Source organism: Anabrus simplex, chromosome 5, assembly GCF_040414725.1.
Source record: "Anabrus simplex isolate iqAnaSimp1 chromosome 5, ASM4041472v1, whole genome shotgun sequence".
Lineage (NCBI taxonomy): Eukaryota > Metazoa > Arthropoda > Insecta > Orthoptera > Tettigoniidae > Anabrus > Anabrus simplex.
In genome coordinates this window covers 320,525,906-320,542,088 of record NC_090269.1, presented here as the reverse complement: position 1 = coordinate 320,542,088, position 16,183 = coordinate 320,525,906, and the positions used below count along the sequence as shown (strand labels likewise).

General features: G+C 43.1%; 1 protein-coding gene across 2 annotated transcripts in view; it reads right to left on the bottom strand.

Annotated features, from left to right (window-relative positions):
- LOC136874044 (1-phosphatidylinositol 4,5-bisphosphate phosphodiesterase epsilon-1) overlaps positions 1 to 16,183 on the bottom strand; it is a 374,213-nt gene that overhangs the window by 221,338 nt on the left and 136,692 nt on the right. For both annotated transcript variants that reach the window (XM_067147543.2, XM_067147544.2), the window contains exon 2: positions 2,347 to 2,496. In XM_067147543.2, coding sequence (XP_067003644.2) covers positions 2,347 to 2,496 — 150 coding nt within the window. The remainder of the gene's footprint in view (positions 1 to 2,346; positions 2,497 to 16,183) is intronic.

Sequence of the window (16,183 nt, the reverse complement as noted above, 5' to 3'; positions counted from 1 at the left end):
TTGTGCCATCTGTTGAGATGTTACATTAGAACCCGCCGTGTTTCACACTACATTGCATGGAAATGTTTAACGTTTTTTTTTTTTTTGCTAGGGGCTTTACGTCGCGCCGACACAGATAGGTCTTATGGCGACGATGGGATAGGAAAGGCCTAGGAGTTGGAAGGAAGCGGCCGTGGCCTTAATTAAGGTACAGCCCTATTATTTGCCTGGTGTGAAAATGGGAAACCACGGAAAACCATTTTCAGGGCTGCCGATAGTGGGATTCGAACCTACTATCTCCCGGATGCAAGCTCACAGCCGCGCGCCTCTACGCGCACGGCCAACTCGCCCGGTAATGTTCAACGTACAGTTATTATTATTATTATTATTATTATTATTATTATTATTACTTTTTCTTTACAATTTGCTTTACGTAGCACCGACACAGATAGGTATTATGGCGATGATAGGATAGAAAATGGCTAGGAGTGGGAAGAAAGCGACCGTGGCCTTAATTAAAGTACAGGCCAGCATTTTCTTGGTGTGAAAATGGGAAACCACGGAAAAACACCTTCAGGGCTTACGATAGTGGTAAACATACAGTTAAGCTGCTTCTGTCAGTGTTCCTCTGAATCAATATTTTGGAGAATCCAGCGTGAGAACAGCTTCTGAAATTCGGGGAATTGTATGTAGGTAATTACGTAGAGACATGACGAATTTTGTAAGATGGTAACAAAATTGCGATCGGCCTTTTCCCACGAACGATTACTTCAACCGCTGCAATTTCCCTCATTCTTCATTCAAGCTTTTGTCTTTTGCAATGAAGAGAAGGATAACAGACAACATTTCTCTGGTGGTGTGTCATTAGATTGTCCCGTAGGGACGACTTGTTAACACAGTCTGTCTACAAATACTGCAGCTTCCACAACAAACAAGAATCAGTGTGCGGGGGCATACCATTCTACGCAGAGCTAAAACGACAGTATTTGCGACGGGATGTCACACTCTGAACGTCCCATGCATATACCTGGCCACCAGTTCGACCTAAAGAAAGACGCCACGCACAGTACTCAACTGTAACGTACCTGGAGAATCCTCCAGGAAGAAATAGGGCACGTCATGGAGACTGATCAATATGATTAATGCCGGTTTTTGACCTACATAAAGAACTGCATAAGGAATCACGTCCACACTGAGGAAAGGCGACTATCAAATATTCCTGGTGAACATGGTCAAAATTATACAGAACAGTCCAATAAAGTGGTAACTGCATGCTGTTTAGTTAGTTACAAGAGAGAGCAGTCGTCACCTTGAATAATCGTAGAGGGGCGGTGATGCAAGAGAACAACAGTTTCCCAAACTATTTTAAAAGATGCTTTACTTGTGAACTTCATAAAGAGAAGCGATAAATCTGGCCACCTTCACTGTTCGCACACCTCAAAGAAACTATCTTTCGTTCGCTATTGTTATCGTCGAAGAACGGTAAAAATTTCCTGATATATATGAAGTTTGATTTTTTAATAGGTTACGTGAGTTTGTCTCCTACACCACAGTTTTTGATTTACCATTTACCACAGAGATAGAAGTAGAAATTGTTTAGTTCGCAGGACCGAGGAGGCCCTACTGGTACACAGATCCAATATATCTAGCCTAATCGCAGCAATATGAGTTGCATCAGAATCTTGTTAGGAGAAGGAAACGTTAGGTTCCCTAGTTCTAAAGAGTGCATTCAAGATTATCAGCACGCATGAACCGTAACATTTAAAAAAATTTAAATAAAGGTGTCTCAAGCCGCACCATACACTAATTTTCTCGGCATGACAAGGCTGCAACACACGTCCATGAAGACCTGTAAGTGTCTCATCCAAGATAAATATTAAATGTGACTCTATTGGTGTTAAGGTAACTTATGAGACTTTAAATGTAATATTTAGTAACTTTCTGTGAAATGTCACTTAACAAATCTTTTTGTTCAGAATAGCTCCTTTTTGTTTCTTTGGAAATTCTGACACCAAACTCACCTAGGTTTCTTCTGTAGGAACCTTACGCTAGCTTTTTGCCTTCTTAGGCTGAACACTTCTTCGCCGCTTTAAATTCATTGTTCGTAGGAAGGACTGGTTTTCGAGTTTGAATTTTTACACTTGGGGCACTTGCTTTGACAATGTTGACTAGATGTGGATGATTTAGCACATATGAATCATATGTGAAACACTTTGTTTACTAGGGGCTATATGCTGGGCTATAGTACAGTTTGAGATTAAATGCACTGAGGTTTCTTAAAAAAAGAAATGTGAACGACTGGTAGAGCATTCATTTTTCTTTCAATAGGATACTGTTATTTCGTACGATGACCAACAGTTCTCTTACCTTCTTTTTGGTCTTTCCTCGGAGTAGCTCCTTCACCTGGTACACCTTACATCCGTGAGCTGGTAGTCTCTTGCACGTCTGTATGTAGAGCTTCTTGAGTTGAAGTTCGGATTCGTATACCGAGGTATGGAACAGTTTTCGCTTTTGTTCCTGGAAAATAAGAGACCAAAATGAGCATTGGGGGCAGGAACTCTAACACACATAAAATAATACTGTCTTAGAACACCAATACAAACCATTGCATATACTACAAAATTATAAAGAGGGAAAGTTTGTAAATTTATTTTTATATGGAGAGTTATCTCCAGAATACGCCATTTAAACAGCCAGTCCTATTAAAGACTGGAGCCAACAACAATTTAGTTTTCTACAATAACAACATCAACAAAATATTCAATTCTTCCTGCAGCATCTGCAGGCTGCCACAAATACAAAGAGTACCTTACACATTTTGGTTAGACGTGAATTTATTCATTTCAGAAATCTAATAATCAATTAATAAACAAGCGATAATGTTTTAAGGTCTATATATGTGAAGATTGAGCCTTTTAGTGCGTTAATTTTAGAGGTAGTAATGAAGGCTTTGTAAGTTCAAACTGTGAGATAGTGCCTCTCGATCCGATCATCAAACCAGCGATTGATATAACTGTAAAGGTGATATATATATTTTTAAAATATTCACCACTAGGTTCATAAATGTTCGTCTTCACTGCGCTGACTTCCTCGGGTTGATTGACGTGAGTCTCAAATCTTTGTTAATTTAGGCAGTTGATGGAAAGGCATGCGCTATCAAATTCATAACTTGTTACATTCCAGAAAATTAAAACTCTGAACATAAATTACCAATCACAAACTTGGATATAAGTGTGTTGTGACTGTAAATGGTTCGGTTCGTTCGTCCTTTGTGTTTCCGAGATATGCTTTCCCCTAAAAGGTAATCACCATCTAATTTTTGTATTTTCTTAGTAGCAAGTGAATTTCTTACAGTAGCTCACTATTTTTTTAATGATGTATCCTTTTGAAGGATTTGGCTTGAAAGCGATGACGTCTATTCGTCGATTGCAGCCATTCTTCGTATACGTTTAATCCCTTATCCTTCAGAGCACCAGCGATGGCTGATCAGGCAGCACGATGACGCAAGTTACGTTTTAGAGTTCTCCATGAGGACAGACTACCAAGATATGAACAAGTGTTTCGAACTCTCTGTGGCAACTCCAGAAGTTTTGCACGAAAAACTTCCCTTTCTGTGCTTTAGCGCATGCTTCAGCCAATAAAATCCAAAATGATCGGTAACTGTTAGTATTTCAAACAAAATGATATTTCACACATGATTCAGAAAATATTCTTACAACATGTTTCATGTGCAGTTTCTTCGTAACTCTAACGCTTTTCCAGAACATTCTATCTTTCAAATGAGCATTTCGAGCTTGCGGCCCAGGACATCCGCACGTTCAGAGTTGAATCTGAAAATATTGAACAAAGCTTCGAGATCCTCAGAAAATGACCTGAAGAGTAAGCAATATAATTTAATCATGATCGATAATATATTCTACAATCTGTATTAACGATCAGTAGCATCGCCTTAGGAAGTGTTTAAGAAACCACACATGCTGCTTCTGAGACATATTCAGCTCACTTGCGTTCGGGCAAGAAGGTGCGAAGAGAGACAGGAGGTTTACACCTCTTAGTTACGTTGTAAGGAAGGCAAAGAGAGAGAGGTAACTCACCACCAAAGGGTCCCGACTTCCTCGATTCTCTCAATTGTTTTCTTGAGGGACTGTCATACGCGTCGCTTCCGCCAATTATGCTTATACTGAATAGTTTAATACACTGCTCACATGGAGCGTTGAAGCATTGCAGTTAGCTCACGAGAAACCAAATGCGAGCTATATTGGCTGAAAAACATATACAACTTCGGCATGTTGAAGCTACAGATAAATACTAGTTTTGCAATATTTGTCGTCCAGTTCAAGTGTTTGTTATTTCAGCAGTTAGTGAAAAGGAATGCGCTATCAAATTCATAACTTGCTACATTCTGGAAAATGGAAAATCTAATAAAAATTACCAATGACGAATTTAACTATCCGTGTGCCGTGACTGTAAACGGTTAGGTTCGTTCGTCTTTTGTGTTTCAGGGAAGTGTTTTCCCCTAAAATGTAACCACCACCTAATTTTTGTATTTCCTTAGTTGTAACTGAATTTCTTATAGTAACTCTATTTTTGAATGTGTGTTTTAAGTAGTTTACTGCTAATAATAAGAGTTGGCGTGTAACATTTCTTAGAGGGAGGTATGTTTACTGCCTGCCGAGGAGAGATAAAGGGAGTGGCTGTGTGGTTGCCATGGAAACGAGGGTGGGGCGACTGCGGTTGCCATGGAGATAAAACTTCAGGGCAGCTCGTCTTGCTGGGAGTTGCCAAACCTGTCACTGTCACTGATAAGAACCTGATTGTTCGTATGAGAGTGACCGCAAGTGGGACGACACCGCCTGGCCAGGTAGTCTACAACAGATCACAGCGGTCACAACGAAGGAGGGAACAAGTGAGCCGGAAGCGAGGGGTAAGAACATGTAGAAAGGAATGCTGGAATGTGGTAACATCGTGAAATGGCACGTGCAGTGCTCCTCCCTCCAACCTTACCTGTCAGACGCCAACTTTAGTTAAGTCGAGTACAGTTAGTGGTTTCGTTTATTGTCATCACGTTTAGTTCATGAGTTATTGACAGCAATTGAGGGGCCTAGTAAGTGTCTTCAGAGTCCACATACCAGTTAAATGTACAACTGGAGCGGGCTTCTCCTATGAAGGCTTGTATAATGTGAGATCTCAAAGCTATTAGAATTAATTGTTTTCAGATGCAAGTGTAAGCCATTATGTGAATCGCGTCTTAAAACTTGTCTTGACAACTTACTCCACGTCGCAATAAAAATTATTTTGCTAGTGGCTTTACGTCGCACCGACACAGATAGGTCTTATGGCGACGATGGGATAGGAAGCCGCCGTGGTCTTCATTAAGGTACAGTCCTAGCCATTGTCAGGTGTGAAAATGGGAAACCACGGCAAACCATCTTCAGGGCCGCGGACAGTGGGGTTCGAACCATTATCTCCCGAATGCAAGCTCACAACTGTGCGACCTAACCGCACGACGAACTCGCTAAGTCATCTGTACTGTATTGACCATGTCCCAAACCAATAAGAATGATGGAATCTCACTACCGCTTGATATGCCAGGGCTCCTTGATAAGAACCCTATGAACAGAAAGTGGTAATCAATCGAAGATCATCAATGAGGCGCATGGGCCGCTCAGTGGCTTGCAGACTGAACGATGAAAGGTATTCATCAGAACTTTTGCTATGATAAATTTCGTTTGCGGAGTTGGCACGCCTTCCTCGACTGTTAAGGTGGCACTTACTGTGTCCAATCAGCGGCCAGCCTATTCACTATAAAAAAGAGGCTCAGTTTACTAAGAGTTTTCTTTGATACTTCGTCGGGAGTGACGGAGTCGGAGACTCTCTCTCTGCCGCGCGTGTGACTGTGGCACGGCGCCGTGACTGGCGGTCTCAGGAAGGTAAATCCCTACCTGTCTGAGGGAGACTCTCTGCCGCGCGTGTGACTGTGGCACAGCGCCGTGACTGGCGGTCTCAGGAAGGTAAATCCCTTCCTGTCTGAGGGAGACTCTCTCTGCCGAGCGTGTGACTGTGGCACGGCGCCGTGACTGGCGGTCTCAGGAAGGTAAATCCCTTCCTGTCTGAGGGAGACTCTCTGCCGCGCGTGTGACTGTGGCACAGCGCCGTGACTGGCGGTCTCAGGAAGGTAAATCCCTTCCTGTCTGAGGGAGACTCTCTCTGCCGAGCGTGTGACTGTGGCACAGCGCCGTGACTGGCGGTCTCAGGAAGGTAAATCCCTTCCTGTCTGAGGGAGACTCTCTGCCGCGCGTGTGACTGTGGCACGGCGCCGTGACTGGCGGTCTCAGGAAGGTAAATCCCTTCGTCTGAGGGAGACTCTCTCTGCCGAGCGTGTGACTGTGGCACAGCGCCGTGACTGGCGGTCTCAGGAAGGTAAATCCCTTCCTGTCTGAGGGAGACTCTCTGCCGCGCGTGTGACTGTGGCACGGCGCCGTGACTGGCGGTCTCAGGAAGGTAAATCCCTTCCTGTCTGAGGGAGACTCTCTCTGCCGCGCGTGTGACTATGGCACGGCGCCGTGACTGGCGGTCTCAGGAAGGTAAATCCCTTCCTGTCTGAGGGAGACTCTCTCTGCCGCGCGTGTGACTGTGGCACGGCGCCGTGACTGGCGGTCTCAGGAAGGTAAATCCCTTCCTGTCTGAGGGAGACTCTCTGCCGCGCGTGTGACTGTGGCACGGCGCCGTGACTGGCGGTCTCAGGAAGGTAAATCCCTTCCTGTCTGAGGGAGACTCTCTGCCGCGCGTGTGACTGTGGCACGGCGCCGTGACTGGCGGTCTCAGGAAGGTAGGCACTCCGTAAATCCCTTCCTGTCTGAGGGAGACTCTCTGCCGCGCGTGTGACTGTGGCACAGCGCCGTGACTGGCGGTCTCAGGAAGGTAAATCCCTTCCTGTCTGAGAGAGACTCTCTGCCGCGCGTGTGACTGTGGCACGGCGCCGTGACTGGCGGTCTCAGGAAGGTAAATCCCTTCCTGTCTGAGGGAGACTCTCTGCCGCGCGTGTGACTGTGGCACGGCGCCGTGACTGGCGGTCTCAGGAAGGTAGGCACTCCGTAAATCCCTTCCTGTCTGAGGGAGACTCTCTCTGCCGCGCGTGTGACTGTGGCACGGCGTCGTGACTGGCGGTCTCAGGAAGGTAAATCCCTTCCTGTCTCAGGGAGACTCTCTCTGCCGAGCGTGTGACTGTGGCACGGCGCCGTGACTGGCGGTCTCAGGAAGGTAAATCCCTTCCTGTCTGAGGGAGACTCTCTGCCGCGCGTGTGACTGTGGCACGGCGCCGTGACTGGCGGTCTCAGGAAGGTAAATCCCTTCCTGTCTGAGGGAGACTCTCTCTGCCGAGCGTGTGACTGTGGCACGGCGCCGTGACTGGCGGTCTCAGGAAGGTAGGCACTCCGTAAATCCCTTCCTGTCTGAGGGAGACTCTCTCTGTCGCGCGTGTGACTGTGGCACGGCGCCGTGACTGGCGGTCTCAGGAAGGTAAATCCCTTCCTGTCTCAGGGAGACTCTCTCTGCCGAGCGTGTGACTGTGGCACGGCGCCGTGACTGGCGGTCTCAGGAAAGTAAATCCCTTCCTGTCTGAGGGAGACTCTCTGCCGCGCGTGTGACTGTGGCACGGCGCCGTGACTGGCGGCCTCAGGAAGGTAAATCCCTTCCTGTCTGAGGGAGACTCTCTCTGCCGAGCGTGTGACTGTGGCACAGCGCCGTGACTGGCGGTCTCAGGAAGGTAAATCCCTTCCTGTCTGAGGGAGACTCTCTGCCGCGCGTGTGACTGTGGCACGGCGCCGTGACTGGCGGTCTCAGGAAGGTAAATCCCTTCCTGTCTGAGGGAGACTCCCTCTGCCGCGCGTGTGACTGTGGCACGGCGCCGTGACTGGCGGTCTCAGGAAGGTAGGCACTCCGTAAATCCTTTCCTGTCTGAGGGATATAATTTTCATAGGCTTTTAAATTTATTCTTATATAAATGTTAGGGTAGTTTCTTCGGCTTTTCTACTAAAACACGAACGGAACTGTCGAACATTCGCGTTAAATTAATTCGCCAATCGGGGCTGACTTAAAATTTATTCTAATAGTAAAACTCATTAGGGTGCTCTAATGATTCCCCCTCGGTGTCCTCATCTCTTTTTCCTTAACTACGACCAGATACCTTCCAAAAATAAATCTTAATTAACCGTTTAAGATGTTATCTTTCCTCCCACCTAGTCGCACTGTAGGTTGGGCTTATCCTCCGAGTGAATTGTGCACTCCTGCTCAACTAGGTGAATTTTCTTATCCCATTTCTTCGGGATTGCTGTGATTCTCGGGATCACTCGCATTTTTTGCTATTTTTCAAGCCTTCTGCCGAAAACACTTTATTTTTCAGTTTTCGTAAACACATTATTTTCGCTCATTGTGCAGTATGAGATTAGCTCTTGTTTCCTAGGGAGGAAATCCCAATAAGGATTTCATTTCTGAACTGTTGGGAGATATCGAGTTCTAAATACTCCAACTTCTTTTGCGGTACGTGAACTTACCAGATCGAAACATCTTGTAAAATGGGGGTTGAAACTCCACGTCCCCGTTCTTGGCAGAATTCTCCAAAATTCTAACATTTTTGTAATAAGCTTAGGTTAATTTCTGTGACCGGTTCTCAACATTAATTGTAGAGAGTTATCGATTTTTCATTAATAATAATTTCGCATGGATATTTCTAGCCGGGTGCAGCCCTTGTAAGGCAGACCCTCCGATAGGGGTGGGCGGCATCTGTCATGTGTAGGTAACTGCGTGTTATTGTGGTGGTGGGTAGTGTTATGTGTGGTGCGAGTGTTGCAGGGATGTTGGGGACAGCACAAACACCCTGCCTCCGAGCCACTGGAATTAACCAATGAAGATTAAAATCCCCGACCCGGCCGGAAATAGAACCCGGGACCTTCTGGACCAAAGACCAGTACGTTAACCATTTAGCCATGGAGCCGGACGATTTTTCATTTAGTTCACTTTATTAAATTGTTATTCGTTATTATGTTAAGATAGTATATTGTTTTTTATTTGCTATTTGTTTTACGTCGCACTGATACAGATAGGTCTTATGGCGACGATAGGGCAGGAAAGGCCTAGGAATGGGAAGGAAGCGGCCGTGGCCTTAATTAAGGTACAGTCCCAGCATTTGCTTGGTGTGAAAATGAGAAACAACGGAAAACCATTTTCAGGGCTGCCGACAGTGGGGTTCGAACCCACTATCTCCCGGATGGGAGCTCACAGCTGCGCGCTCCTAACCGCACGGCCAACTCGCCCGGTTTTATTGTTTTGTATGCGTTTTAATAATGCATGTAAAAATAGGAAAGATTAAAGTGAAATATCAGGAATATAGGAGGTACTCGTAAAAATTTGGTTTTTGAAACTTCTCATTAATACCTCGTACAGTCCTGAGGCCCCGACATTTCCTTAAACCTACTCCTGTATACCTGCTGTTTCAATTATTATTATTATTATTATTATTATTATTATTATTATTATTATTATTATTATTATTATTATTATTATTATTAATAGACACTATATCTCCAAAGCGCTGGAATATATTAGTGGAGTGAAGATGTAGAACTTCTATGTACAGATTGATGACTTGGTATACCATTAAAATAAAATACAAGTTTTCAGATTAGAAAGTAATTAACATAACGTCTATACTATTTATTATACATGTAGGGGGAAGGGCGCTGGATCAGTGGGCTAGATGTTCGGCTCTCCATCGGAATGACCTGGGTTTGAATCCCGGTGACTTAAAAGGTCAGCAAGATCAGGGCATGGCAATAGGAAGAGCATCCGACCTTGAATGAAAATGAAAATCCATAGCATGTTCCCAGTCATTTGACCGGGTCAGGAATGAAATGAATGAAGCCCCCTTCTAGCGGCGAGGATGGGAATTGTGCCGGCTGCCCAAGCCTGTCGCACTCCTCTGGGGCAATGATTAATGAATGGTTAATGAAATGAAATGATATTGGAGAGTGTTGCTGGAATGAAAGATGACAGGAAAAACCAGAGTACCCGGAGAAAAACCTGTCCCGCCTCCTCTTTGTCCAGCACAAATCTCACATGGAGTCACCGGGATTTGAACCACGGAACCCAGCGGTGAGAGGCAGGCGCGCTGCCGCCTGAGCCACGCAGGCTCACAGCATCCGACCTTGAATCCTTGGCCAAAATCGAACTGAGCCTAGCTGGTGTGTTAACTACACAGTAAATGGAGAAATGTGACATTGAAACGTATGGCACGCATACAGTACCTACATGCACGTACGAGATTGCACAAATTTTTCGCAGTGAGAGATCTTGCTACATTATTTATAACATCACCCTGCTCTAAAAGGAGGGAAGTATTGTTAAGTTACTTGAAGATGTTAACGGCCATAGTGACTTCCTTAGCACAATAAAGTGATCTGACACAGTCCAAGATGTCGAGGAACACGTACATACTGCTTACGTAATCTGAATCTAGAGCAAAATGTCCATGATGTCTCTATTATTAATTTTCATTAATAAACAACATTTGGCCAAGATTATAGTGGAGAACACGCGTGAGACTTGATATACAACGTCTTTTGTATTCATTACTTGGAATGTTCACCTCTCACTTCGAACTTTCTGTAGCCTGCCTGGTGGACATGATCGTTAAAGCGTGAAGTCTATATGGTCTGACACCGTGGTTAGCCGGTTCGAGTCTCGTTGGTTCAAAACATTTTCACCCTCAAAATATTGGCCGGCAGGGCAGGGGAGGTGATGGTATACAATTTCTAATCATTAGATTGCGTGGCAAAAGCCTGGATTTAATTCCAAATCTCTCCGCAGTGCTCACATGGAATGAGAGCATATAACACTGTTAAGAGTGATTCGTCCGTCGGATGGGGACGTAAAGCCTCTTGGTGCTATTCGACAGAAGTATGTGCCGGCTTCGGGTTTCATCTTCTCCCTTCCTACCCTCATATATCACGTCATTCATTTCATCTCAGTAACTCCTTTGTACTTCCTCTTAAAACAATAATCACCACCACCATCTCTCAGTAATTCCTCTGATGAGGCTGACGTCCGATCTTAAAAACTAACCTCACTTCACACCCGATATTTTCTGGGCTACGTGAGTAATGAATAATGACTAAGGGAAACCTTAATTTTAAAATTTCTACTGGCTCAAACGTGTGTGTGTGTATTAATTCTGTATCTAATATTCTAATGAATATAAAATGTCGTTAGAAACATTTCATACGAACAATTCATGCTTAGAGCGGCCGATGACCTTGATGTTAGGCCCCTCTAAACAACAAGCATCATCATCATCATCATCATCATCATCAATTCATGCTTAGGAAAAGAGGAAGAGAACAAACCGAATCAAACCACAAGAGCGAAGAAATTATTAAAATATTTAAACACGATAATTATACGAGGGTCGAGTCATGAGTCATGGCAGCTATTTTTCTTCTCGCGAACTGGAGACAACGCGGAAAATCTAAGATGTGCATTTGGAAATATAGGGCATGTACTTATGCATAGTGCCTGAAGACAAATTCTGACTTCAGGAGATTCTCGTAGGAAAGTGACAGAACACAGGCCATTGGTAAACATTGTTTTATTATGGTATAGACAGCAAATACACAAGACTACGTACAAAGAACAGATCTCCACTGGTCATAGACCTTCGAAATAATCACCCAAGGTTTCCACAGTGCGTTGCCAGCGGTGGGGCAGGCGCTGAATACTATCCGCTGCATGTGTATCGCTAACGTGTGACACCTCTCTCCGAAATGCTGTTACGATGTCCTCTTTGTTAGCAAACCGTTGTCCACGTAATGGCTCCTTGACTTTGGGGATTAGATCATAGTCACACTCGTAATGCTTCCCGCAGCTCTGCATGGCATTGGCGTGCATTTCTGCCACGGAGAACTGCTATTTTAATGTACAATCGTTGCTCCAGCTTTTTGACTTCCATTTCGTGACGCTCTCACACAGACACTGAATTTGGGGGCATGCTTAGACCCACACTGTTGTTTACATACACCATCTAGTGGCATCATACGCAAGTACATACCGTACGTTTCCAAATGCATATCTTAGATTTTCCGTGTTTTCTCCTGTTCCCGAGAAAAAAAAATAGTTGCCATGACTTATGTCTCGACCTCCGTATAAAACACAGAACCGACAATATGGAAGTTTTATCCATTAATAATAATAATAATAATAATAATAATAATAATAATAATAATAATAATAATAATGTAATTAGGAGCTGGATTGGGGGCGTTTGGAAAGCTGATAATTTCACCTACGAATGAATTGTGTACAGGGATAAATAAAATAATTTTTTCCCAATCTGGACATTGACCACCTGCTTAGTGCCTCCAGCTAAGCCCAGGGACCACTGATCAGGTGCCCTGAACTGGAATTTACGTACAATAAGGTGGTTAGTTCCTTTTCCTTCCACCGCTAAAATACTGACCATGTCCAAAGTTACTCAACCTGAAATCTGTATGTCAGCATGGCTACGTTGCTGAAAATAGAGCAAGCAAAACTAAATTTCAATCACTACACTACAATCACTACTGATCTGCATTTAGGGCAATCGTCCAGGTGGCAGATTGCCTATCTATTGTTTTCCTAGCCTTTTCTTAAACGATTGCAAAGAAATTGGATATTTATTGAACATCTCCCTTGGTAAGTTATTCCAATCCCTAACTCCCCTTCCCATAAACGAATATTTGACCCAATTTGGCCTCTTGAATTTCAACCTTATCTTCATATTGTGATCTTTCCTACTTTTAAAGACGCCACTCAAACTTATTCGTCTACTGACACACGTCTTAGATGAATCTAGAGTTCACAAGTAGACTTCTCTCTTTATTCACAGAACGAATCCAGTCGTGGGATGACACGTTGATGGATCAACGCGTACACATATATAATCTAATTTCTATCACAGATGAAATAATTCAAATTACAAGTCAATCTTCTGTTACATTACTTTCATGCTCATCAACACTGCTATTCGTTCACCATAAATATCGCCAGTCCAATTTGTTTGCAGTCACAATGATAGATTAGATCGTAGTATTGTTTGTGTTTATGCAAAACATGGGTAATAAAACAAAAGTACATTCATTCATTCATTTATTTATCTAAAAAAGGAATAAATAAAAAGACAGTATCTGGTTGGTAAATAGAGACGTGATTTTTGTTCATTTAAATCTGAATACAAAAACCGAAAATTGAGAGGGCTTTAGTTCAATAGGAGTATGTGCGAGGGCTTGGTGCCAGCCGGCCACTGTTAATCACTGGAGTTTGTTACCAACTAAACAATGAGCATATACATCAATACCACACTGACCAATTAGGTTTTTAACAAAAAATCCACCTCATTTACGACCAGCGCGTCTACTCAGTCGTGACAGGTTAAAGCTTCCCCCTTTCAATTCAATAATTTCTCTTTAAAAGTTATTTTTGCACCAACACAGCAGGAAATATATCGATTTATTTTCTAGTCGTGAGATAAAACAAAATAGGAACAAAGGCTCGGTCATCATTGCTTGACACACTCCGTGCATGTTTAACCCAAGAGCAAACGATAAGAGACCAGGGTAATTACTGTATATCTGAGCCGTTTCCCAATCAGTGAGTCGCGACTCCGCAGGGAGAGGTCAACGGGACTTCTTGTGATATCTACATTGTTATTTAAAATAATCAGAATATAATATTCAGAATTTGATTATAAACCACTTAATTAAATAACTAAGTAAAATTAAAACATAACTAATTGCTCTATCTGTGCATCAGTGACTGAATGTCTGCCCCTGGACACTTCCATTTAACATGTTATATTAAAAAATTATTATACATTTTCTTGTAGATATTTAAGATATAATGGAATATTTTCAACTAAATCAATTAATTTCGGCACAAGAGATTGAAAAAGCCGATAACTACATTCCTAGAAAATGTATTACTTTATCGGGAATACTAAGAGAGATAAAAGCACCTCAGTTAACAAATTATACATTTTACAGGAAAGAAAAAAGTAAATTTAGCTATTTACATCGATCTGAGAGGACAATAATTTACAGTCACTCAAAAACAGAATGAGCGCATTGTAAGTTCCTCGCAGGTAACAATTTACTGGGAAACAATTCCACCTGTAGATATAATATTTGATGTGGGTATCCACAGAGTTCTCGTTGGCTGAATGGTCAGCGTACTGGCCTTCGGTTCAGAGGGTCTCGGGTTCGATTCCCGGCCGGGTCGGGGATTTTAATCGCTTCTGATTAATTCTTCTGGCTCGGGGAGTGGGTGTATATGTCCGTCCCAACACTCTCCTCATCATATTCAGACAACACACTACACTACCAACCACCACAGAAACACGCAATAGTGCTTACATCCCTCCATAGAGGGTTGGCGTCAGGAAGGGCATCCGGCCGTAAAAACAGGGCCAAATCCACATGTGCGATGCAGTTCGCACCCGCGACCCCACAGGTGTGGGAAAAAGCGGCAGGAAAAGAAAGAAATCCACAGAGTTTTGTGTCTACATGGGAGGTGAATCGTATTTTGATAAGAATAAAAAATAAGTCTGGTAAAATATGAAATGTGAGAACGTACATTGCAATGCACTCATTCTATTTTTGAATGACTATACATTGTAACTACATGCAGAGTGATCGCAAAAGAACGTGAACCGGTGAGGATTGGTCAGAGAGATAAATAATTTAAAACAAATATAGACATGATATTGTATAGGCTTTTGGGCTTGTGCCGTGTCAAGAAAATAAGGTGAAATTCTTAACGTTTCGCAGAAAACTATGCTCTGCGTCCTCAGAAGAATTCTCGACTGTCCACGAGAAAGGCTTCTTCACTTATGAATTTGGAACGTTATAACAGAAGTGGAAATGATACGTTCATTCACCACCAGATGGCCCCCAGGACGTGGCACAACGCTAGCATTCGAAGCGGAAGCTGACCGAACTATCACAATCATGGCAACGTTAAAACAAATAATTCTATATCTCGCGCCATTGTCATTTTATCAGCTGCTCACTTCAGATCACTTCGCGGGCGAGGCGGTGTTGCTAAATTTGCAAGTGGCTTAGGCGGCTTGAGAGCCATTCTAACATATCAGCATCAAACACAAACATACCGTGGATTTCAGCCAGTCTCATCGTACCGATGGCGCGATTCTGTCAACTCGGAGGTCTGTGTTCATCTCACTCCCCTGGTGGAGTGATTTTACATCGATGTGTGCTCTAAAGCCGATATTAAACCACGTACAAATTTAGCAACACCGCCTCGCATAGCCCACTTGAATCTGCCCACGGGGAGATCTGATTGGCCAACTTCAGCAGCTGATAAAAAGACGGTGGCACGAAATATCGATTTCTTTTTTTTAAAATTATTTACCAATATGACCACCACTCTAATTCTCATATAGGCCGTTCACGTTGTTTCCGACCACCCTGTATATTCTTATTCCCGAAGGTTTACTATACACGTTTATAAAATCGAAAAATGGCCATTTTAGCCATTTCCTGACGTCCGGCTTCCTTGAAAGTACACTTCCTGGCACAAGAATTGACTTGATTCTTGAACAGAAGCAGCGTCAAACCTTTTTTACCTCGTCCTGCATTACTGTATTTTGTAATAATATGTGTATTGTCTTAGTCTTTAATATAGGATGAAACCGAACATCTCAGGACGTCAACGATACAGAGTGCCTACTTCTCGGATCATTATGCTCCCAAATACCGGGGTTCCACACAACAGCTCCTTAAATATGTAAGATATCAGTGACAAATTTTAACATAGCATTTATAAGTGTTACATGCATGTGGTATTAAATGTGGTAAGGTAACAATTGTTCTAGATGTTGCTTTATAACTGTCTCCCAAAATTCAGGTTTGCTCGTATAAGATAAAAAGAACACAATTTATTTTCTCACTTCCAAGACATGACCATAATTGCCTAAAGTTGAATATTCCCACTTGGTTAATATTAAATAAATGAATCTTAATTTTGAAGAGTATTTCGTAAGAATAGACTAGGTGGTTCTCAAGATATTAAGCTTCGAAATCGGGTTCACAGTACATTTTAAACTTCAAATATATCCTGAATTGTTAAAGACAGCGATAGGCGGTTTTCACGTAAGTAGATA